The sequence below is a fragment of the Triticum aestivum genome, chromosome 2B, assembly GCF_018294505.1.
Source record: "Triticum aestivum cultivar Chinese Spring chromosome 2B, IWGSC CS RefSeq v2.1, whole genome shotgun sequence".
NCBI lineage: Eukaryota > Viridiplantae > Streptophyta > Magnoliopsida > Poales > Poaceae > Triticum > Triticum aestivum.
Window position 1 is genome coordinate 355,750,384 of NC_057798.1, and position 22,017 is coordinate 355,772,400.

General features: G+C 48.4%; 2 protein-coding genes across 2 annotated transcripts in view; one reads left to right on the forward strand and one right to left on the reverse strand.

Moving 5' to 3' along the window:
• The window catches only part of LOC123044927 (calcium-dependent lipid-binding protein), a 52,577-nt gene extending 36,239 nt beyond the window's left edge, over nucleotides 1-16,338 (reverse strand). The window contains exons 1-8 of the mRNA XM_044467806.1: nucleotides 16,060-16,338; nucleotides 15,815-15,916; nucleotides 14,242-14,292; nucleotides 13,380-13,500; nucleotides 9,674-9,792; nucleotides 9,492-9,590; nucleotides 8,481-8,561; nucleotides 8,317-8,399 (exon numbers count right to left, since the gene is read on the reverse strand). Of these exons, the coding sequence (XP_044323741.1) occupies nucleotides 8,317-8,399; nucleotides 8,481-8,561; nucleotides 9,492-9,590; nucleotides 9,674-9,792; nucleotides 13,380-13,500; nucleotides 14,242-14,292; nucleotides 15,815-15,916; nucleotides 16,060-16,164 (761 nt within the window). The 5' untranslated portion in view covers nucleotides 16,165-16,338. The remainder of the gene's footprint in view (nucleotides 1-8,316; nucleotides 8,400-8,480; nucleotides 8,562-9,491; nucleotides 9,591-9,673; nucleotides 9,793-13,379; nucleotides 13,501-14,241; nucleotides 14,293-15,814; nucleotides 15,917-16,059) is intronic.
• A 2,948-nt stretch (nucleotides 16,339-19,286) lies between these two features.
• Nucleotides 19,287-20,530, forward strand: LOC123044929 (uncharacterized). The gene is made up of 2 exons (XM_044467807.1): nucleotides 19,287-19,690; nucleotides 19,761-20,530. Exons 1-2 carry the CDS (start codon nucleotides 19,531-19,533, stop codon nucleotides 20,156-20,158), a joined length of 558 nt encoding a protein of 185 aa, XP_044323742.1. The 5' UTR covers nucleotides 19,287-19,530; the 3' UTR covers nucleotides 20,159-20,530.
• The last annotated feature ends 1,487 nt before the right edge of the window (nucleotides 20,531-22,017 follow it).

Consider the following 22,017-nt stretch of genomic DNA (forward strand, 5'->3'; position numbering starts at 1 on the left):
GAGCACTGGGCTGCAGCTAAGCCCCCGAGTGAGAGGTTTGCTCTTCACTCGGTAGGATTTTTATATCTTAGGCGAGCACTGGGCTGCAGCTAAGCCCCCGAGTGAGAGGTTTGCTCTTCACTCGGTAGGATTTTTATATCTTAGGCGAGCACTGGGCTGCAGCTAAGCCCCCGAGTGAGAGGTTTGCTCTTCACTCGGTAGGATTTTTATATCTTAGGCGAGCACTGGGCTGCAGCTAAGCCCCCGAGTGAGAGGTTTGCTCTTCACTCGGTAGGATTTTTATATCTTAGGCGAGCACTGGGCTGCAGCTAAGCCCCGAGTGAGAGGTTTGCTCTTCACTCGGTAGGATTTTTTATATCTTAGGCGAGTACTTGGACTGCAGCTAAGCCTCCGAGTGGAAGTCTGGCTTACCACTCGGTAGGATTTTTATAACTTAGGCGAGTACTTGGACTGCAGCTAAGCCTCCGAGTGGAAGTCTGGCTTACCACTCGGTAGGATTTTATAACTTAGGCGAGTACTTGGACTGCAGCTAAGCCTCCGAGTGGAAGTCTGGCTTACCACTCGGTAGGATTTTTATAACTTAGGCGAGTACTTGGGCTGCAGCTAAGCCTCCGAGTGGAAGTCTGGCTTACCACTCGGTAGGATTTTATAACTTAGGCGAGTACTTGGACTGCAGCTAAGCCTCCGAGTGGAAGTCTGGCTTACCACTCGGTAGGATTTTTATAACTTAGGCGAGTACTTGGACTGCAGCTAAGCCCCCGAGTGGAAGTCTGGCTTACCACTCGGTAGGATTTTATTTAATCTTAGGCGAAACGGATTCGCAGCTAAGCCTCCGAGTGGGAGTCTGGCTCACCACTCGGTAAGGATTTTTACAAACTTAGGCGAAACGGATTCGCGGCTAAGTCACCCACTGAGGGGAAAATTTTATTGGACAAAATAAAAAGTGACAAAAATTATGGAGGAACTATGACACTATTATTTTGAAATCCATGAACTACAGGAGTACTTTATTGCAACTCATCCGAGTGATAAACTTAAGTGTAAAATGGGCGGAGTAGTTCCGCGTTCCAAGCTCGGGGCTCGTCGATATTATGTTCGACGTTGTAAAGACGGTACGCCCCGTTGTGGAGAACTTTGGTGACGATGAAGGGTCCTTCCCAAGAAGGAGCAAGCTTGTGATGGTTTCTTCTGATCCACTCGGAGAACTAAATCTCCTTCCTGGAAGGCTCGACCCCTCACATTTCTGGCGTGGAAACGACGCAAATCTTGTTGGTAGATGGTCGATCGGATCAGAGCCATCTCCCTTTCTTCCTCTAAAAGGTCGACTGCGTCCTGCCGCGCTTGTTCAGCTTCTGCTTCGTTGTAGATCTCAACTCGAGGAGCATTGTGGAGAAGATCACTCGGCAAGACTGCTTCAGCTCCGTAGACCAAGAAGAATGGAGTTCTTCCGGTCGATCGATTAGGTGTGGTCCGCAGTCCCCAAAGCACCGAGGGAAGTTCGTCGACCCAAGCTCCAGCTGCATGCTTGAGATCACGCATCAGTCGGGGTTTCAATCCCTTGAGAATCAGGCCATTGGCTCGCTCTGCTTGTCCATTCGTCTGCGGATGGGCGACTGAAGCGTAGTCGACTCGTGTGCCTTGAGAGTTGCAGAAATCCCTGAATTCCTTCCGAGTCAAAGTTCGACCCATTATCCGTAATGATGCTGTGCGGGACTCCATATCTGAATATCAGTTCCCTGATGAAGCTAACAGCAGCACCGGCGTCAAGGTTCTTGATTGGTTTAGCCTCAATCCACTTGGTGAACTTGTCGACTGCCACCAGTACATGCGTGAAGCCACTTCGACCTGTTCTCAAAGGACCGACCATGTCCAACCCCCATACTGCGAAAGGCCAGACGAGTGGAATGGTCTTCAGAGCTGATGCAGGCTTGTGCGACATATTCGAGTAGAACTGACATCCCTCGCACTTATCCACTATTTCCTTTGCCATCTCATTCGCCTTTGGCCAGTAAAATCCGGCTCGGTATGCTTTGGCCACGATGGTCCGAGAGGACGCATGATGACCACAGGTCCCCGAGTGGATATCATTAAGGATGATTCGACCTTCTTCTGGTGTTATGCACTTCTGACCAACTCCAGTCGCGCTTTCTCTATATAACTGTCCTTTGATTACGGTAAAGGCTTTAGATCGACGGACGATCTGTCGAGCCTCTTCCTCATCCTCCGGAAGCTCTTTTCTCAGGATATACGCGATATACGGAACTGTCCAGTCGGGAATGACCACCAAGACCTCCATGACCAAGTCGACCACTGCTGGGACTTCAACCTCAGTCGGATCTGTGGCACTCTTGGGCTGTGGAGCTTCTTCGGTGAAAGGATCTTCTTTGACTGACGGAGTGTGTATATGCTCCAAGAACACACCACTCGGAATGGCTCCTCTCTTGGAACCTATCTTTGCTAGATCATCAGCTGCTTGATTTTTCAGTCGGGGTATATGATGGAGCTCCAACCCCTCGAACTTCTTTTCCAGCTTCCTCACTGCACTGCAGTATCCAGTCATGGCTGGGCTTCTCACGTCCCACTCCTTCATCACTTGGTTGACCACTAAATCTGAATCGCCATAGACCATCAGGCGACGGACGCCGAGTGAAATGGCCATGCGCAATCCGTATAAGAGGGCCTCATACTCTGCCTCATTGTTGGAGGAATCAAAGTGAATCTGGAGCACATATCTGAGCTTATCTCCTCTGGGGGAAACCAGGACAACCCCAGCACCGGAACCATTCAACATCTTAGAGCCATCAAAAAACATGGTCCAATGCTCCGAGTGAACTTCAGTCGGCTGCTGCTGTTCAATCCACTCGGCGAGGAAATCTGCTATTGCCTGGGACTTAATGGCTTTCTTTGCCTCAAACTTGATATCAAGGGGAAGAAGTTCAATCGCCCATTTCGCCACTCGACCAGTTGCATCTCTGTTGTGCAAAATCTCTGATAGTGGAGCGTCGCTGACGACTGTGATGGAATGATCAGAGAAATAATGAGCAACCTTCTTTGTGGTCATGTATATTCCATACACAAGCTTCTGATAATGAGGATATCTCTGCTTGGATGGAGTCAAGACTTCAGACAAATAATACACTGGGCGCTGAACTTTGAAAGCTTTTCCTTCTTCTTCCCGCTCGACCGTAAGCACTGTACTGACGACTTGTCCTGTGGCTGCGATATAAAGCAACAGAGGCTCTTTGCTGATTGGAGCAGCAAGCACCGGCTGGGTGGAGAGCAGAGCTTTTAGCTCGGCAAACGCTGCATCAGCTTCTGGAGTCCACTCGAACTTGTCTGCCTTCTTCATCAGTCGGTAAAGAGGCAATGCCTTTTCACCGAGTCGTGAGATGAATCGACTTAATGCGGCCAAGCATCCAGTAAGCTTCTGGACATCGTGCACTCGCACAGGGCGTTTCATTCGGAGAATAGTGCCGATCTTTTCTGGATTAGCGTCGATCCCTCGCTCGGAAACGAGAAAACCGAGTAACTTGCCACCAGGAACTCCGAATGTGCACTTTGATGGATTGAGCTTGATATCATACCTTCTGAGGTTGGCAAATGTTTCGGCGAGGTCAGCGAGCAGGTCGGAACCTTTTCGTGACTTGACGACGATATCATCCATATACGCTTCCACATTCCGACTGATTTGAGTGAGTAGACACTTCTGAATCATTCGCATAAATGTGGCTCCGGCATTCTTGAGGCCGAATGGCATGGTGATATAGCAGAAGCACCCGAATGGAGTGATGAAAGCTGTTTTTACCTCGTCGGGTCCGTACAGACGGATCTGGTGGTACCCGGAGTAGGCGTCTAGAAAAGACAATCTCTCGCATCCCGCGGTCGAGTCAACAATTTGATCTATGCGAGGGAGAGGAAAATGATCTTTCGGGCAGGCCCGGTTGATGTGCTTGAAATCAATGCACATTCGGAGCGATTTGTCCTTCTTAGGAACCATGACGACATTAGCGAGCCACTCGGAGTGGTATATCTCTCGGATAAATCCTGCCGCCAACAGTCGAGCCACTTCCTCACCAATGGCTTTTCTCTTCTGGACGGCGGACCGCCGAAGATGCTCTTTGACTGGTTTTGCTGATGAGTCGACTCTTAGGCGATGCTCAGCCAGTCCCCTGGGAACACCTGGCATGTCAGCGGGCTTCCATGCAAAAATGTCCCAGTTCTCACGGAGGAACTGGATGAGCGCTTCTTCCTATTTCGGGTCGAGTGTTGTGGAGATGTGGGTCGGGGCTGCATCGGGGTCGGTCGGGTGAATGTGAACAGGCTTCGTCTCACCGGACGACTGAAATGCAGATTCTGTGGCGGGTTTCTTGGATCGCAGCAAATCACTCGGATCTGCGTTTTGCTTGTATTCTTCAAACTCGACCGCTGTCACCTGGGAATCAGCAATCTTTGAGCCCTTCTGAAAGCACTCTTCTGCCTTTTTCCGATCACCGGTGACAGTGATCACTCCTTTGGGGCCGGGCATCTTCAATTTGAGGTACACGTAACATGGTCGAGCCATGAACCGTGCATAAGCTGGTCTCCCCAAAATGGCATGATATGCACTCTGAAAATCCACGACCTCAAACGTCAACTTCTCTTTGCGAAAATGTTTCGAATCACCAAACACCACGTCCAGAGCTATTTGGCCGAGTGACTCGGCTTTCTTCCCTGGTATAACTCCATGAAAGCTCATGTTACTGGTGCTCAGTCGGGACATCGGAATGCCCATTCCTTTCAGTGTCTGCATACAACAATTCAGCCCGCTACCACGTCCATCAGCACTTTTGTCAGTCGAGTGCCTTCGACAACTGGATCGACCACCAAAGCTTGCCTCCCAGGGGTGGCAATATGAGTCGGGTGATCAGATTGGTCGAATGTGATGGGTGTTTGGGACCATCTCAGATAATTTGCTTTTGCTGGGGTAACCATGTTCACCTCGCGGTTAATGACTTTCAATCGACTCTTGCTTTCCACATCTGCAAAGATCATCAGAGTGGAGTTGACATGCGGATATCCTTCCTCACTGTCCTCCTTGTCTTCGGCCTTGTCCGACTCCTTTTCCTTGTCCTTAGACTGTTTTCCTTGAAACTGCTGGATCAGGAGTCGACATTGGCGAGTGGTATGCTTTGGGTAAATGATATTCCCTTCTTCGTCTTTCTTCGTGTGGATGTGACACGGCATATCCATCACGTCGTTCCCTTCTTTATCCTTTACCTTCTTAGGGTTCCAGGATCCTTTTGGTTTCCCTTTAAACTTTCCATGAGCCACGGCCAGAGCCTCTCCAGGAGCTGCCGGTTCAGCCTTCCGCTTCTGTTTCCGACTGGTGTTTCCCTTCTCCGACTGGCTCGGCTTGTGCTTGCCGCTTCGGAGTCGGTCTTCTTCTTCGCCGTTGGCGTACTTGGTAGCAATTTCCATCATCCGACTCAAGGTCATGTCTCCGGTTCGACCAAATTTCAAACTCAATTCTCTGTTCTTGACACCATCCTTGAAGGCGCAGACTGCCTGATGATCAGACACATTCTCCACAGTATGGTGCAAAGTGATCCATCTCTGAATATACTCCCTGAGAGTCTCATTGGTCTTCTGCACGCAGACTTGCAGCTCCGTCAATCCAGCCGGTCGCTTGCAAGTTCCTTCAAACGTTCTGACGAACACTCGGGACAGATCTTCCCAAGTGTAAATGCTGCTAGGAGGTAACTGATTCAACCACGCTCTGGCAGAACCTTCCAACATGAGGGGCAAATGCTTCATGGCCACCTCGTCATTCCCACCACCAATCTGAACCGCCACTCGGTAGTCCTCAAGCCAAGTTTCAGGCTTAGACTCACCGGTGAACTTGCTGACTCCTGTTGCCAACCTGAAATTGGGAGGAATCACTGCGGCTCTGATAGCTCTGCTGAAACATTCCGGACCAGAAACGTGCACTCGACTGCTCGTGGGCGCATCTCTGTCGAGTCCACCTCGATGGGCTCTGTTCCGGTCGACCAAGCCTTGCACGATAATGGATCGCGCGTCGAAGCCTGGTTCTCTGGGGTCGACTGGAACTCTTCGCCCCGCACTGAGCTGACGTCTGTCATCTTGCTGCCGAGGAGCGTAAGACCCACCCCTCGGAGGGGAAGTGGGCACTCGACGCCTATCATCTCGGTCGTGTCGGTCTCCATATTGGTCTCGCCGATTCTCGCGCCCTTCACGCCGCGGAGGCGATCTGGGACTGTGAGCCGACTGAACCGTATTCGCAGCGACGGATCGACTGTGAATTCTGTTGCGCGACTGCGACACGGCTGAATTCTGATCTCCTGCTGCCCGGAGCAGATCCCTGATCTGCATCAAGCCTCTGCCAGCTTCCGACTGAGAGGGCTGGATGGACTCTGCTATACGGGTCGCAGCTGCTAAATTCTGGATTGGGGTTCGATATACCTGAGTCGGCGGGAAGAGTTGACGTCGACTGGCGTCGGGAACTCGTTGCCGCGCGCGCTCGTCGAGTGCTCGCTGAAGATTCTCCAGGCGAGCGCGTTCGGCCAAATTGGCCAAACGTGCCTCCTCCAAGGCGCGAGCCTCGGGGGTTTCTCCTGCGATGGGAGTATGCAGGGCATCCATGTTCCTGCGGCGAAGTTCCTCTCTTTGCAGAGAGTCGAGTGGCTCGGGCTGGTACTCTTCGTGGTCTCGTGCGGGGTCGCCTCCGTCGCCTGCCCCACCATCACGGGCGAAGCCAGGGGGGCTGCGAGGCCCGTCGACCATCAGGATTTCCGCCGCTGGATCACTGCTATCGCATTCGGATGCAGTCTCTACGGAGCCAGTCGACAGATCGAACAGGCCGTAGAGAGATTCGTCGGGCTCGATTGCCGCAACTTGGGTGGTGGCCGTCTGGCGAGCCACCGCGTGTCTCACCCACCGCTGAAGCCTCGACCGACCCGAGCGCTTGCGCTGGCGGGAGACCGGGAGGGTGGTCGATAGGGGAGTCGACCGATATGGGGTCGACGGTTGCCGCAGCAGAACGCCGCGGACACATGCGCGAAAATGCGTCGCACCGCGGACGGGGAGCGCATCGACGTCGAGTGGAGCCTCCTGGAGCCAGGCGGAGTCGTCGGCGACGAAGGTGAGAGCACCGAGACGAATCTCTCGACCCTCGACCAAAACTCCAGCAGCTACCATGATGAAAGTACTCGGAAGAATCGCAACTTCTCCACAAAATCGCTAAAACACCTGCCCCACGGTGGGCGCCAACTGTCGTGGATCTAAGTCTGACAGTAGAGTGGGGGGTAGGTATGGAGAGGCAAGGTCCTAGCTATGGAGAGGTTGTAAACACAAGAGATGTACGAGTTCAGGCCCTTCTCGGAGGAAGTAAAAGCCCTACGTCTCGGAGCCCGGAGGCGGTCGAGTGGATTATGTGTATATGGATTACAAGGTGCCGAACCCTTCTGCCTGTGGAGGGGGGTGGCTTATATAGAGTGCGCCAGGACCCCAGCCAACCCACGTAATGAAGGGTTTAAGGTACATTAAGTCCGGGGCGTTACTGGTAACGCCCCACATAAAGTGTCTTTACTATCATAAAGTCTACTTAATTACAGACCGTTGCAGTGCAGAGTGCCTCTTGACCTTCTGGTGGTCGAGTGAGTCTTCGTGGTCGAGTCCTTCAAGTCAGTCGAGTGAGTCCCTCGTAGGTCGACTGGAAGGTGATCTCTTCTAAGGGTGTCCTTGGGCAGGGTACTTAGATCAGGTCTGTGACCCTACCCTAGGTACATGACTCCATCAGGGCGAGCCATCAGATCTTATCGCGTTCTTCAATCCTAGCCGTCCACTTACTGAAGATTAGAACACCAACTTAAAGTCTTGCAGCCTGACACCCTCTGCCCCCCTTCAACCGCGAGGCTTAACCCGGAAGCTGCCTCTGGAGGTGGCAAGGAGAGGAGATGAGGAGGGGGCGGCGGCTGCCATCTAGGGTTTGCCCCCCAAGTCACCTGGGGGGGGGGGGGGGGCGCGACTATCCTAAGATCCGTGATCCCTCCCTCATTCAGAGGTACAGGGGTCTCTGTCTGGCTCACCTCTGTCTTGTCTTTCTCCAACCATGGTTCATAACAGAACTAAGGTTCATAATATACATGCCACTGCAAACTACCTACCTATAAATATGTCACCTCCCACTGCAAAGCAGTTAGTTTTACACAACCTTGCAGTCGCAATTTCATCCACATGATTTTCCAGTGGCACACACACAGTGTAGCTGGGGAGCAGGGATCCATTGACCTTCGCAGCAGTGAAATGAAGAAAACTCACCTTGTATCAACATTGACGCCAAGTGGAACAACAAGCCTGTGTGGCCACTGGAGCATGTCATTGACAATTGAATTGACAGTATCCTAATTGAACGAAGAAGAATCAGTTCTAACGTAATTTGTTAGCAGAATCTCAATGTTAAAAAAAAATTCAAGTCATCTTACATCAATCATATCAGAAAGTCCTGGAATAGCAGTCAGACTACCCCCAACAGCCTTCAATGTGTACTGTATTTTAGGCTCTGGCTGAAGCACAAAGAAACCCAATAAACGATTATACAGGAAATGCGCATCTTTGATAATGCAAAAGGTTCCACGCATCAGGAATTTATAATTTTTCTTGTGAAATGTGGTCGACACAAATATTACATCTAAAAACCTTTCAACTATAGCAGGAGCTTCATAGCATGAATCTGCGTTACCAAATTGTCTCATGGAAATGCCACCAGGATCAACACATAAGACTGGTGGTACCAAAGTTGCCATATAAAAAAACTGGCAGTGTCTAAACAGCTACCATGATATACTGCAAGAAATAGGTTCTCTTTGTGAGTTAAATGTTTTTTTTACCAGGGTGGGTCAAATGTTAAAGCCTTCCCAGGTTAAACTGACATGATATTCTATGTTTTGGATCCATTCTGAGGTAAGCACTGGGACTATTGCTGCAGGGGAAACAAACTACTACCAATAAGTGCAAGGAAATAAAAAAGGGCAACCTGGTGCATGTAGCTCCCGCTTGCGCAGGGTCCAGGGAAGGGTCCGACCACTTTGGGTCTATAGTACGCAGCCTTTCCCTACATTTCTGTAAGAGGCTGTTTCCAGGACTTGAACCCATGACCTCATGGTCACAAGGCAGCAGCTTTACCACTGCGCCAAGGCTCCCCTTCAATAAGTGCAAGGAAATGAAGCAAATAAATCTTCTCGAAGAAATTCCAATTTTATGTCATCTTAATTACAAAGCAGTCCACAGTTAATAAAAGAGTAGACACACTGCTTTTGTTGTCCAGCGTGTAAGTTGAAAACTCATCTCAGTTAACATTATACTCTTTTTCTTCCTATCTTCAATTCAAAATCAGATGTTCTCTTGTGCGAAGCTACGAATAAAAATATACTGAAGAAATTGCCAGTTTTTGTATATTTTTCTCATACAAAAACTGCTTAGTAGTAGATACATACCTCTGCGAGGAGAGCAACAACAACAGCAGAGATGCAAGGAATCTCTTCTGATAGTTGAAATACGACACGAACAACGGTAAAGACCTGGAGATCCTTGAGCTGAGAGATGGTTCACAAAAAAATATAATTAATAAGAACTCACTCCTACAAGGTTAACCACAGTAAAGACAAACAGTCAAAACCTGAATAGGCAGTGATGCAACTCGAGCATCAACAGCAAGGATTATGCTTGGATCACCACCCCAACGGAAATCTATATCCATTATGATTTGGCCTGGCTGAAGATTTTGGATACGGATGCCTTCACGAAAAATAACAATGCATGATATCTTTCAGTCATACTTATTTAGTACAGAAGCAACAAGATTAAAATTTAGCTTAGCGTGGTATGCGTAAACATGGAACATGAACTCATATAAATATAAGCATGAAAGAAAAATAAGGTCATTAACATCACAACTGGCCGGAATCAGAGTAATAATCTCAACTCAAGAACAACTAAAAATTACTCCCTCCATTCCACAATGTAGTGCCTATAGATTTTTCTGAAAGTCAAACTTTGTCAATTTTGACCAAGTGTATAGAGAAAACTCTCTATACCTACAATACCAAACATGTACATTCTGAAAATATAACTTAGGATATATCCAATGATGTGCATTTAGTATTCTAGATGTACCTATTTTTCTCCATAAATATGGTCAAAGTTTGTAATGTTTGACTTTTGAAAGAATCTATAGGCACTACATTGTGGAACGGAGGGAGTACATCCCAAATGCACTAGTATCTCATACCAAGGTTTCTTAACATGGTCCCTCTTACCTCCTCATTTCACATGAGAGGCAAGAGTATATAACAGATCTGAGACGTTGATTCCATTAAGTAGTGCCCCCGCAAAAAAAAAGATTCCATTAAGTAGTGGGTCTGAGTAACTCTTACCTTCTTACCTCCCATGTGAAAAGAGGAGGTAAGAGGGACCATGTTAAAATTGCTCATACCAAGGTAACATTTTTCTTTGCTGGCCATAAGATAAGACGGGTGGAACAGCATTCTTGGTTCAGGGCCTAGCGCAGCAGGTATGGAGGGGGGGGGGGGGGGCAGTTCCTTAGTGGATAGGGGACAAGCATCTATCTTGGCAAGAGTGAACTCAAGAGATTGCAAGAGATTGCAGAGAGGTTTGACGTAAGAAATGCGGTTGGTATATTTGATGAGTTTAATCATTTGAGGCAAAGAGGAAGCCTACAAGAGTACAAGTTGCGCAGAATTGCCTGAATTGCAGGCTGCCATCTTGAGGTGCAAACCTTATTACGACGGCTGTTAAATTATATACCATGCATAGATGTTAGGCAATCTCTCACCTTACCTCTCTAGCCCATTCTCTTAATATTCGATTGTTGTGATTGACTATTCTTGCCTTGCAAGGCACCTTGTACAAGCTATACAAACATACGAGAGCTGGACGCCCCAAATCCCTTCTGCTTTGCATGGTATCGGCTGCAGACTGATCCTACCTCCAGCTATACCTCTCCCGATCCAATCTCCCATGACCACCATGAACACCTCAGACGACTCACTCTGGATGTAGAAACCGTTCCGTTTGGGTGGATCTCATGCCGCTGCAGCACCCCGACGCGCTAGTGGATCTCACGCCGCCGCAGCCTAGCCTCCCCCATTCCCCTTTGGTTCCTCGCCACCGCCAGAGACTGGTGCCAGAAGCAAGCCCGGGCCGCAGCCAAGGAAGGTGGTGATGGGGAGCATGTTGTGCGCTTGGGGGTAGGCTCCTGGATCAATTGGGGCACTGCTTGGCTCGGCAGGTGGTGCCTGATCTAGATCAAGACACCTCCATTCCTTCCCCTGCTCTGGTGTGCTTCGTATGGATCTGGGGCGCAAGACTTGCCAGTCCTCGATGCGAATGTTGCTGGATGTGGGGATTCAGATCGGGAGAAATCCCTAGCCGGCACTGGTCATCCGCGACGGCGGCCACATCCAAGGGCGCTGTTTTTCTCCATGGAGACGTTCGTCAGATCTGCTACTACCTCCATCCCATCATTTGTCTCCCAGGTGAAAGCCCTAACTGCGGCGGGCAGTGACGGCGCCTTCGGGGTCGTTCCCTTCTTGAAGCCGCCTTGGGAGATAGGTTGCTGGTGGACACCGTTGGGTTGGCGTTGGTGGCGATCTGGATCAGGTGGTGGTGCGGTGTGGCATCTACCGCGCCAGTGACGCGGTCTCGATGGCCTGGCGCAGCGGGGTCTCGGTGATGGACGTGTGTTGATGGACGCGCGCAAGGTCGTGGCGTTGTTTGTTGTCGTGGTGGCGTCGACGGCAGTTGGGCTTGGCAAGGTTAATGCGTTGATCTTTCCAGAAATTGGGACGGCAAAAGATGGAGCGTGCGCATACAGTGCACGCTGAGGGTCGGCTAGCACGGTTGGTGATCTCTGCTCTCCGTGGGGCGGCTTGGTGAGGCCACCAAATTAGATGGTGCGTGGTCAAGGCACATCATCAAACTAGTAGGTGTAGTGACTTTGATTGCCAAGAAGGTGGCTTTGGGTTGGTCCATGTATTTATTTTGTCAGACTTTGTTGAATAATACAATAAAGATGGTTGTGTGCATCGCTCAATGCAGAGGCTGGGGGTTATCCTCCTTTTCGAAAAGAAAAACCATGAACACCTCATTTGCCATGGGTGTGCTGTCCTCACACGCCTGGCTCTACGCAACGATCGCGGCACTCTCCTCCGCCATGGTCCCGGCTACATCGCCGGCCTCACTCGCCGTCAATGTCCCCGACATCCTCTACCTCAAGGCCTCCACTTCTCGAAGTGGAGCATGCTCATCAACGTCCTTTTCGGCAAGTATGAGCTCACCAGTCATGTCTATGACGACACCTTGGTTGCCGAACTTCTCCAAGGTTGTATGGCCCCATCATCTAGGATGTCTTCGACATCATCATGGTGGAGAACCAACCGCCCATGAGGCATAGACGCTCATCCACAACCTCTTCCTCAATAAACCAGATGACCCACGCCTTCTAAGTCGAGGCAGAGTTGCGTGTTCTCACACAAGGCAATCTCACCATCACCGCCTAGTGTCATCTCCTTAAGTCGTTTTATGAAACACTTCGAGACGTCAGGCAACCCATGATTGACCAGGCGCTTGTGCTGGCCTACCTATGTGGCCTCAACTCACGCTTTGCTGACGTCTCGACCCTTGACACCGTTTCGGTTCCCTTCCCTACCTTCATGCAAACCAGGTCACTCCTGCTACGAGAGACACAGCTCCTCCACACTGGCTAGTCGACACCACAAACAGCTCTCTACGCCAACTATGAGCATGGCGCCATTAGCGACTACAACAGCGAACGGAACTCCAGCATCGAAACCACCTTAAGAAAAAGACTGACAACGACAACTTATGTGGCAACGGTGGTGACCGCACCCCAGCAGCAGCAGCCAATGCAACACTGACTCGCGCACCTCCTAGGTGGGTGTCAGCCCCTAGCTCAACGGTTGAGGTCGGCACAACCTCCCAAGGTATGTACACTGAGCTGTTCAGCTGACAGCCGTAGATAAGCTCACTTCCAGACTTCCTTTTCTCCTTTCTCCCCTCATGATCTCATCTCCTCCAATCCTCCCCTCCAGATGGATCCTTCTACTCAACCTACCAACCTAAGGCCACCATTGTGGAGCCATGTTACAGTTATAGAGAAATCAGTTGTTGTTCCTAGCTTCTATACACTTTTTTGGTGAATTAAGAAAATAGTAAAACATATCCCTGTATTGGCGCTTTTCCAAAATGGTGAATTTACGTATCCATATCGGCCCAATATTGATACATGTATCTGTATCGGTGCATTCTAGATACTAGAGAATTTGAAAAACAAAACATGAGACCTTCGATCTTTGGCGAGACATTTCCAAGAGAGAATTTGTTGAACTTCAGAGATTTTATTCCTGGAGGTCGATAATCATCTAGCAGTGGTTCAACAGATTCCTTAACAACTGCAGTTGCAGCCTAAACCAAAAGAGAAATATAGTTAGTAGTACACACATGGCATATAGACATTACTGTAGAATAAAAAACAGAAAAAAAAAACTTAGGTGCACAGGAATACGGGGTTGTATTAAAACAAAGAATACAACCATTCGTCTTGATCAACACATTCATGCTATTTACCAGTGGCCAGAAGGAAACGGCTTAGGACACCATTTCACTTTGTGGAAACTATAAATAATTTGAAGTGTATTATTTTGATAGTATCCATACATACAAATATGATAACTGGTGTGACCAGCACCAAAGTTGAATCTCCAAACAACATCTAATAGGCTCTTAATAGCACAGAAGGTGCTATGTTCATGACCGTGATCATCAAGTCTAAGATCCAAAGATTGAATAAAGAAGGGATACTCCAAATGCCAAAATCATTTTGTTACACTCAGTAAATCTTCGCCGTGCAGCAACAAAAGTGAGAGAAAATTTCAAGCTGTTTTGTGGTAGTAATAGGAAGTTAGCAACATAATCAACATAACCAAAAAGAATATCGAACATACCCCATGAAATGCCAGGACTGGAATGCACAGAAAATTAAAGAACAACCGATCTGTAGTTCAACAGCTTCCTGAAACAGCATACACTAAGGGACCGAAATTGCTATAAAGGGACACCACATGTCCGTTACTAGCAAGCAGGATTTTCCAATTGGCAAAGTATTTTATCATTTATGTTACTCTAAAAGCCAAAAGAAAATCTTACTTGTGAAACAAAAGGCCAAAGTTTGCTGAGATGCTTGTTCAGCCATTTCACCTGTGGGGACAAAAACGTAGGCAGAATATTCATTGGTCATGTTGAGAAATGAAGTAAGCATGAACAGTTTCTCATAAACTCGCTGTGTGTACAAAATATACTAAGCAGAAGATGATAGAAGCTCCACCTCACAGAAATGTCCTCGTCTTTAGGCAAATTCAAACCAACAATTCTTGAGCTTTAAAATATTACCCCTTCATGTAAATACTGCATGTTAGCCTATCATGGCATTATTACTTTATTAAAAGTCTTTCTATTTGGGCATCAGTGAGTGAGTCAGTGAGACGATCTAGCTATTGATCCAGATACTTTTGATGTAAGATCCTTACGTTCCTTCTTTTTCTCCTCTTCTCGAGCTCCATCAAGAGATTTGATCATGTTCACTAGACGGATTTATTAGTGCCCTCATGGAGGCAGTAGCAAGGTCGGTTGTAGGCATGGAGGCAGTAGCAAGGTGGGTTGTAGGCATGGAGGCACAGCGCACCATCAGCCACAGGCGGCAAGTGATGATGGCCTAAGAAAGGAGTGAATATTAGAGTGGGAAGGGCAGCACCGGCATGTGTAGGCATTGTACGAGACATGGTATGGTAGTGCAAGGAGGCGGTGCGGTGCGGACAAGGTTTTTGTGCCGCAGAGTCACGTCGAATCACGATGCCTCCAGCTCAGTGATTAGCCTGATCTTGTCGGTGATTAGTCACCATTAATCGCCTGGTCACAGCCTTTTGCTGCACCGGCTCGGCGATTAGTCGGCATCTAGTGGGCGAGTAAAAAAGCTTGGGTGTGCACTCAGTCCTAGGTGGTGGGAGAGTTCTATGCAAATGCACAGAAGAGAAAGGGGGAGCGGTGAGGTGGGAGGACGATGATGCCTCGGGGGGAGAAGATGGGCAAGGGATTGAAGAGGACTCGGAAGAGAAGGAGATCCAAAGATGCGGAAGAAGTCGAATTTGATAGGGCGCCCAAACCTTCAGTGATCCGACATCTGACACCTTTTTTCGAAAAGGAGATTGAAACTCCGGCCTCTGCATCAATGTGATACTCCCTCTGCTCCATAATGTCGTGTGTATAGATTTTGAAAAGTCAAACTTTGACCAAGTTTATAGAGAAAACTATTTGTATGTACAGTACAAAATATAAAATATGGAACTACATGTTATGATGAATCTAATGATATATGTTTGGCATTCCATATTTGTGAGGTTTGACTTTCAAAAAATCTGTATGCGCACCTTATGGAATGGAGGGGTACATAATATCTAACAGGCTCCAATAGTAATTCATTGAGGTCATCAAACAAGAAAATCGTACCAGACCTGCCTAGGTCCACCTACACTTTAATTCTCGAGATGCCTACATGTACATATAAGTGAAGAAAAAAACTTTCCAAGACAGACATGCCAAGTAGTACAGTCTACCACTCGTGAATCCAGTGGTCAAGTCCGTGAATTCTAGTTTCTATTGTATGTAGTTAATAAACACACGACTAAAATCGCACTAAAGACAATTCAGTTGAACTAGTGCTAACCTGCTCATACTGTGGGAAGGATATCCACTCGGGAAAATTGTCGCCGCAGAGCTTCTTGAGGTCCTCCCTGCCAAGAGACCCAAGGACCTTGATATCCGCAGCCTGTAAATGTTCGCTTCACAAATAAATAAAAAGTCGCAACCGCAAAACGAGCTTCGCAGTACGCTTAGCAGTAACCGCGAGCAATCCAACTGGAGTGGCAAGAGGATTGAAGATGGCGCTGGCGCGCGTGAACCCGACCGAACCTTGGCGACGCGCTTCCTGCTGCGCCGCTGCATCACGCGGCTCCACCCGGCCATGATCACGACGCCGACCACCAACCCCATCACCACCCCCGAGATAAACCCCATCGTCGAAGACACCTGAGAGACTTGGCCGCTCGCCCGCCGCCGACTACCTCCTCTCTAGATTCGATCGAGGAATCGGGGTTTACGAGGGGTGGGTGTGTGTGTGGGTGTGGGTGTGGGGGGGGTGGTAATTGCGGCCGTCGGTGGTTGATAATTAAGGATTATACACTCGGAGCAGCGGTGAAATGAGTCAACTTGTTGGACAGGAATTGGGATATAACTTTTACTAAATGACCCCTGAGCAGCCTTATTTTGCCCATTGACCTTCCAAAAACTTATTTGGTCGCTTGACCCCACGTTCGCGCCCGACTGCAAGACGTCACACTTGCACGTCATCGCGCCCCCCACCGAGGCGCCATTGACCGACGACAACGACCGGCCGCAAGCGTGGTAGCCGTCAAGCGCGCCTAGCCCGAAGGCGCGACCAGGCTGGATGAGACGGACTTGTGAGCATGACCATGTTATCGCTGGGTCAGACTGTTTGATATGTCCAAGTACTGCTGGGTGTGGTAGCTGCATCCGGCTAACATACCGGATAGTCTGATGTGCTCCCTCGACACGCTCGGCCATTCGGCGCGGTACGTAAGGGAGATAATCCGGCATGTTAGGTGGGCGCGGTTGGGTCGTTGTGGGCCATAGGTGCACGCGGCGGCGCCTAAACAAGGCGTTTATACCGAAATTTAAAAATACCTTGCTAGGTGCTTAAAAAGGCAGACACTTGGGCCCTCTATTGATGTGTGATTGCTGTGTGGGTCCATCATGACATTGAAGCGTCCTGTTTAGCCGCCCAACCCTCGGTGAAACCATCCGTCATTTCTTCCCCGCCGCCCCTCGTCATCCTCTTCCCCGCCACCTGTCATCCTCTTCCCCGATGTCGCTTGTCCTCGTCTTCGCTAGTGTCGGCCTCGCCACCTGCACGCGCCTCCGCCGTGCAGGACTTTTCTCGATAGCTCATAAGCTAAGGAAGGCGATGGTTGATCAGTACATGGAAGAACTGGAGCGGCAAGTTCGTGCGAATATTGGGGAAAGCAACCTGTTGGCAGCAAACCATTGAGGGAGGATCCAGTGATCCTTCGTCTCGTGTAAGTAATCCCGTGGCAACATTTGTACCGTTGATTGATTTCAAATCTGTAGGATCTGTCATTTGTGGATGGTTACAAGATTTGATTTATGCATGCAGCATCAGTGATTGAATCCTAGGTTTGTGGGACAGTCTAGATTAATGTGTTGGTTCAAAACGTCCGGATCCGTAAATACTTAATATAGTATTAGGATTTTCTAACGCGCAGACCAGTAGTAATAAAATCCGTGATTATAGTTTGGATTTGATACAGCCCCAATTGCAGTTTGGTTCAGTTATGTAGATCTGTCAAAGCAGTTTGCTCGTATTTGAACGTAATGTCATGTGTTATTTGATTTATTCCCACATGCAGTTAGCAGATTCATCTGTTTGTTTGGGTTATCCACACTGTTGTACATATCGTTCTCTCTCTAGGTTGCTTATTGACCAATTTTATGGCACATCCAATTTTGAATTGTATTAGTTAATTGGTCCTTAGATTGGTCATTCAGCAAACGACAGTCGTGCCATGGCGAACTTTGTTGTAGCTGCTAACAAGGTCCCGAAGGATAATACTATCCATGCCTACGTGCGCGCATCTTTGTGAAGCGCCAAGCGAGAATGGCAGGTGCACTGGCACGCGAGTAAACTCTAGCAGTTCGTTCGCTTGCCGGCCTTCCTTCCAGAGAGGAGGGTTTGGAGGATGGCGAGGATGACTCCAACAACTCCGGCAGTGAACAGATAATGCTCGACCCATATTGCGTTTTTGGCCGGTATGCCGACAGAGGAAATGGCAAGTTGAAGAAGCGAAAGCGAAAGCGGAAGAAAGGGAAGCGACAGGGAAAGGGCGTGTCTGAATTTCCTATGATAGCCATGGCTTAGCTATTAAATGTTGCAACATCTGTGTTTATGTAGATGAATTATGTACTCTGTTTTATCATTTTCTTGACATCGTTTTGTATGGTGGTTTATTGACTTAGTTAATGCAATTCACGCACTGCAGTCAACCAGTGGACCGTCCTGCTTACCACCGGTTGTAGATGCTAAACTAAGGCTTCTTGCTGTAAAAAAACAGTATGTTATGTTTTATGATGTTGTCGTATGTCATTCAACCCCAACCCTGAAGCAACTTCTACACGTATCTGAACTTGCTAAATGCAGTCTACAATGCCAGGTGTTAGTACGGTCTCAGCACCTGCATGTGGTTCCGTATCCTCCGCCGACAAACCCCGTAAGGTATGTTCATTTTTTTTACAATGACAGCTTTCATTTACGAAAGGACATAAGATGTACGTCGTTGTCATTGACAGGGGAAGTCGGTGTCTGAACTGAAAAGGCACTATGCTAGCATCGATCACTGCCACTATGAAAAGAGTGTAACACCCAGAGACCGACGCTCCAGTTGACTTCCATGTTTTTCGTGATAGCCGTGATAATTCTATTGCTTGCTCTATTTTTTTTTGCATTGCATCATGTCATTTAATTTTGCAACTCACTTAAATAATTTGCATGGATCTTCTATCCATTTAAATTGAGGGAAATGCACGTGGTGTTTTCTCTTTATAACATATAAAATATCTTCCCAATATTTTAGGGAGCTACTATTAAATATTCCATTAATATGGAATTCACCATAACACATGTGCAATTTAATTTCATGCCTTTTTATCGAAATTCTTGATCTCAAACTTGCCCATAAATTCTTTCGTCACTTTCTCGAGCTCAACCTAAATTCTCAACATTTTTGGACCTTTCAAAAACCTTGTCCTAATTCAAACTTATTCGAATGGAATTCAAATATGTTTGAAATCAATCCTTGCAAATAGGGCCAATTGTATTTTTTCCTTGGATCAAGCATACTTTGTAGGGTCCAGAGAGATTTTCCCCATGGTCAGCAACACTCCTAAACTCTCTTTCTCTTCATGTCATTTCTTGGAGAAATATGAGGGAGAGAGAGCATAGCCCAGCAGCCAGGCCTCTGGCCATTTCCCTCTCCACTGGGCTGTCCTCTGAGGCCCATCCGCAGCCCAGCCGGTGCCCTGTTAACCCTAGCCTCGATCCCCATCTCTCCCATCGTTCCCTCCTCCTCCCGTTCGTTTCCTCAGCGCCGCCACCACACACTCAGCGCCCGATACCCATCACCAGCCCCGAGTCGCTGCTTTGCCTCCCCGCCATGGCCACCTCTGCTTCCTCCCCTCCGTCGCCGGCCGGTCACCAGCAAGGGCCCGCAACCGCAACCGCGCCCATGGTCGCTGTTGCCTCGTGCCTCCTCGCGCGCACCCATAGAGCTTCGCCGCGCCACCTCGCTCATGTCTTGCCGGCTTCCTCCGCCTCTGAACTCGTCGGCCGTCGCGCCTCCAGCCGCCAGCACCCCTCTGCCGCAGGCCCCGTGCTCCCTCCGCTCGTCTATTCCTCGCCCTCGCCGCACTTCGCGGGTAGCCGCACCGCACTGGACCAGCGCGCCACCAGGTAGCCGCGCCCGTCCTCTCGTTCCTCCTGCCTTCTCCTTCCTCCTCACATCTCTTCTCTCTCTGTCCAGGTGCAGCCATGGGCACCGTTTTCCTCAAGCAACAGCCGCCGTTCGGCCTCGGGCCGGTAAGATCCTGCAACCCCACGTCGAGGTCGCCGTTCCCGGCCTTCCCCTCACCCGTCATCGCCGCATCCGACGGGAGCTGGCCAGAGGCCGCCCTTTCTCGCGTCAGCCTCCTCTGCATTGAGCGCCGCTGCCTCCGCCCCGTGCCGTTGACCTCCTATAGCCTCTTGTTTGTTGTGTGCATCGCTGCCCACGACTCCGGTAGCACCTTCGGGTCCTCCTTCGTCGAAGGGCACTCCCCAACATCGTTTCTTCGTTTTGGATCATGCCAAGTCCGACTACGACCTGAACGACTACACGATGACCCCGAAGAACATGGATTCGTCAAGTTCTCTTTGACATGAGTACCACTACCGCCGCCCGAACAACTACAAACCGAAATGCCATGTTCCTCTCCGAACGTGTACGACTACCGATGAGTACCTCTACCGATGTCGTGTAGCACTACTTTCGTCTGCACTGCATCAAACTCGTCCGCCCCGAATTGCACGCTTCGAAGGTATAAACCCGAGACAACGCCGAACAAATACATATGTGTTGTATGAGATGTTTGTGTTTGCACCATGTTTGAGTTGTCGTTGCCATGCCTTCGACCCGTGGGAACCCAGTAATCGGGACCAGCCCACCATCTTTTGCATGTTTCGTACATCCGTACTTTTTTTTTGCACTGACATCTCGACGAGTTGTCAGAGCATCGAAATGTTGTTGTGGCATCATTTTCGTTGTCGTTGTCGTGGCATCCCTTTTGTTTTGACATGATGATCAAATGCTTTATAACATGCACATGTCAACATTTTTATAAAATTGCATAACTTTCATATGTCATCTGCATCATGATAACACCATTTAAAATGTTTAAAAATGATGTTTGCATTAAATTGCGAAATGACATGTGGGGATTTACTGGAATCGTTGTTTGTTGTTTCCGCCCTCATTTAAACTTGCCTAGATAGGTAGTTTAATTATGATTCACTTCTTGCTATGTTAACCAACGTTTAGTATTGTTGGGTACCTAAACAAGAGCGAACTAAATACTTGGATGTGGTGTTTCGTTAATATGCAACATTTAGTATTGTTGAGTACCTAAACAAGTTGCATATTGAGCTCCACTTAATTTGTAGTATTGTTTGTCGCATTTTGCCATGCCATGTATATTTAAACCGGACATGCATCATAGTTGATTGTGCATCATGCCATGTTTATGCGATGGTTGTTTACTTAGTTGTTTGCTTCTTTCCGGTGTTGCTTCTTCTTGATAGTTCATGTAATGTTGCGATTTTGAGGATCCGTTTGACTACTTTGGTTCGTCTACTTCATGGATTCAGTCTTCTTTCTATCGGGATCTTAGGCAAGATGACCATTACTCTAGATACCACTACTATCTTTGCTACTAGTTGTGTTGATGCTATCGCTATGTCGCGCTTCCTACCACTTGTTTATCAAGCCTCCCAATATGCCATGAAACAGCTTTTAACCTTTTTCACCATCATAGCGAACCATTGTTTGGCTATGTTACCGCTTGCTTAGCCCCTCTTATAGCGTTGCTAGTTGCAGGTTGTTCCATCTTGGGACATGGATATCATGGGATATTATAATATCTCTTATTTAATTAATGCACATATATACCTAGTAAAGGATGGAAGGCTCGACCCTTTGCCTGGTGTTTTGTTCCACTTTTGCCGTCCTAGTTTTTGTCATACCAGTGTTATGTTTCTTTGATTTTCTATTTTTAACACGGTCGGGGTTTATGGGGCCCACTTGACAGTTCATTTTGAATAAAACTCTTTCAGCAAGTCCTAACGTTGGTTTTACTATTTGCCTAATAATAACTAAAACTTGCATAGGGATCGACTAGCATCCGAGGACTTTTAATCAACAACCCGGGCCATTGCTCCTCATGAGTGTTGGTCCAAATCGAGTGATGTGTGGTGCCCCCTGGGCATCTAGGGTCTCATCCAACCCGACGTGTGCCTCATCCGGTATGCACTGAGAATGAGATACGTGCGACTCTTATTGGGATTTGTCGACACATCGGGTGGTCTTGCTGGTTTTGTTTTACCATTGTTGAAATGTCCTATAGGGTTTAAACTTTTGAAAGCCGTGCCTGCTGTTATGTGGCAGATGAGAGTTTTTAATATCCGGTTCTAGAGAACTTGACTCCAGATCCAAAATAAAATACACCAACTGTGTGTGTAACCGTGAT

Coding starts and splice junctions, on each gene's coding strand:
- LOC123044929 (XM_044467807.1), top strand. CDS start 19,531: ATGTCTTGCCGGCTTCCTCCGCCTCTGAACTCGTCGGCCGTCGCGCCT. Junction 19,691..19,760: donor CTGGACCAGCGCGCCACCAG/GTAGCCGCGCCC, acceptor CTCTCTGTCCAG/GTGCAGCCATGGGCACCGTT.